The 1,352-nt window shown below is 45.0% G+C and overlaps 1 protein-coding gene across 1 annotated transcript in view; it reads right to left on the bottom strand.

Moving 5' to 3' along the window:
* Positions 1–1,352, bottom strand: part of DNAH5 (dynein axonemal heavy chain 5) — a 212,920-nt gene that overhangs the window by 133,680 nt on the left and 77,888 nt on the right. The window contains exon 30 of the mRNA XM_019646195.1: positions 404–476. Coding sequence (XP_019501740.1) covers positions 404–476 — 73 coding nt within the window. The remainder of the gene's footprint in view (positions 1–403; positions 477–1,352) is intronic.

Raw genomic sequence — 1,352 nt, 5'->3', positions numbered from 1 at the left:
TTTCCAAGGCTCTCAATAGAAATTTGTATTTATGATTTTACAAGATTTAGAACCCACAAAATCAGGATCTGCCATGGGTTGTAGACACCTTACGGCAGGAACAACAACAACAAAATTGCTATTTTAAGAAGTAATTGCTATAAACAGAAGCTAAAAATGAGGAAGTTTAAATTATTTTGAATGGACAATGAGGGAATGAGAAGCCTCACTCTAGGACCAGAAGGATTTGAGGGAAACACCAGGAAGAACTTTCTGGGCAATTTAATCCCCTCTTTGAACCCACACATCTGGTAGAACTACAAAAGCATTGATTTTAAACCATTTCCATACTGCCCTCTCTTCCTCTCCACCCACCCGCTTCGTCGAGGCTTTGTTGTAGCAGCTCAGTGTTTTCCGTCCTGACTTTACAGTCGCTTTCGACACTGGTTTCCATGCCCCCTTCTATCCCACCTCCTACACTGAGCCAGAGAATCTTTCTGAAACACAAATCAGGTCACTACCATGCTTAGAAACCTCCATGTCTTTTGTCACATCCACGATGAAGTAGAATTCCATAGTATGATGCATTTGGCCTTTTGGTATCTGGTTCATGCCTTCTTCTCCCCCTTCTCCCTTTGCTCATCAATCCCTGTTGTGGGTTAAATTGTGTCTCCCCCCAAAATATATGTTGAAGCCCTAAGCCCCAGTACCTGTGAATGGGACCTTATTTGGAAACTTTCTGGATGTGATCAAGTTAAGATGTGGTCCTGGATAAGGGTGGGCCCTCCTCTAATGACTGGTGTCCTTGGAAGACAAAAATTTAGACACAGAAACACAGACACACGGGGAAGACGTCATGTGAGGACAAAGTGATGTGTCCACAAGCCAAGGAACACCAAGGATAGCTGGCAACCACCAGAAACTAGGAGAAAAGCATGACAGATTCTCCCTCAGAGCCTCCAGTAGGAACCAGCCACGCCGACACCTCCGTTCGGAATTCTAGCCTTCAGAACTGTGAGAGGATCCAATTCTGTTGTTTGAATCCAGGGGAGCCTTGGGAAAGTGATACACTCCCTCCCACAGCCGCACTTCTGACATCCTGGGCTGCCCACACCTCCACTTGCTCCTTCTTCTGACTGGACCACGTATCCCTTCCCCGTTCACCTTCAAACAATCAGTTCAAACATCACATTCTCCTGTGGGAAGCATCCCCTTCCACCCCTTATATCCAGCTAAGGGACCCCTAGTGAACACACCCATGCTCCTGTGCATAATACTAGCAGAGCAGGTCAAAAGTGATCAACAGTGTAATTGCTACATTTCTGTTGAATGTTGTACCGCATAAAAATGACTTCAGTATTGATTGTAATATA

The sequence above is a fragment of the Hipposideros armiger genome, unplaced genomic scaffold, assembly GCF_001890085.2.
Source record: "Hipposideros armiger isolate ML-2016 unplaced genomic scaffold, ASM189008v1 scaffold_98, whole genome shotgun sequence".
Taxonomy (NCBI): Eukaryota; Metazoa; Chordata; class Mammalia; order Chiroptera; family Hipposideridae; genus Hipposideros; species Hipposideros armiger.
Note: the sequence above shows the minus strand (reverse complement) of the source record. Positions and strands in the feature narration are given on the sequence as shown.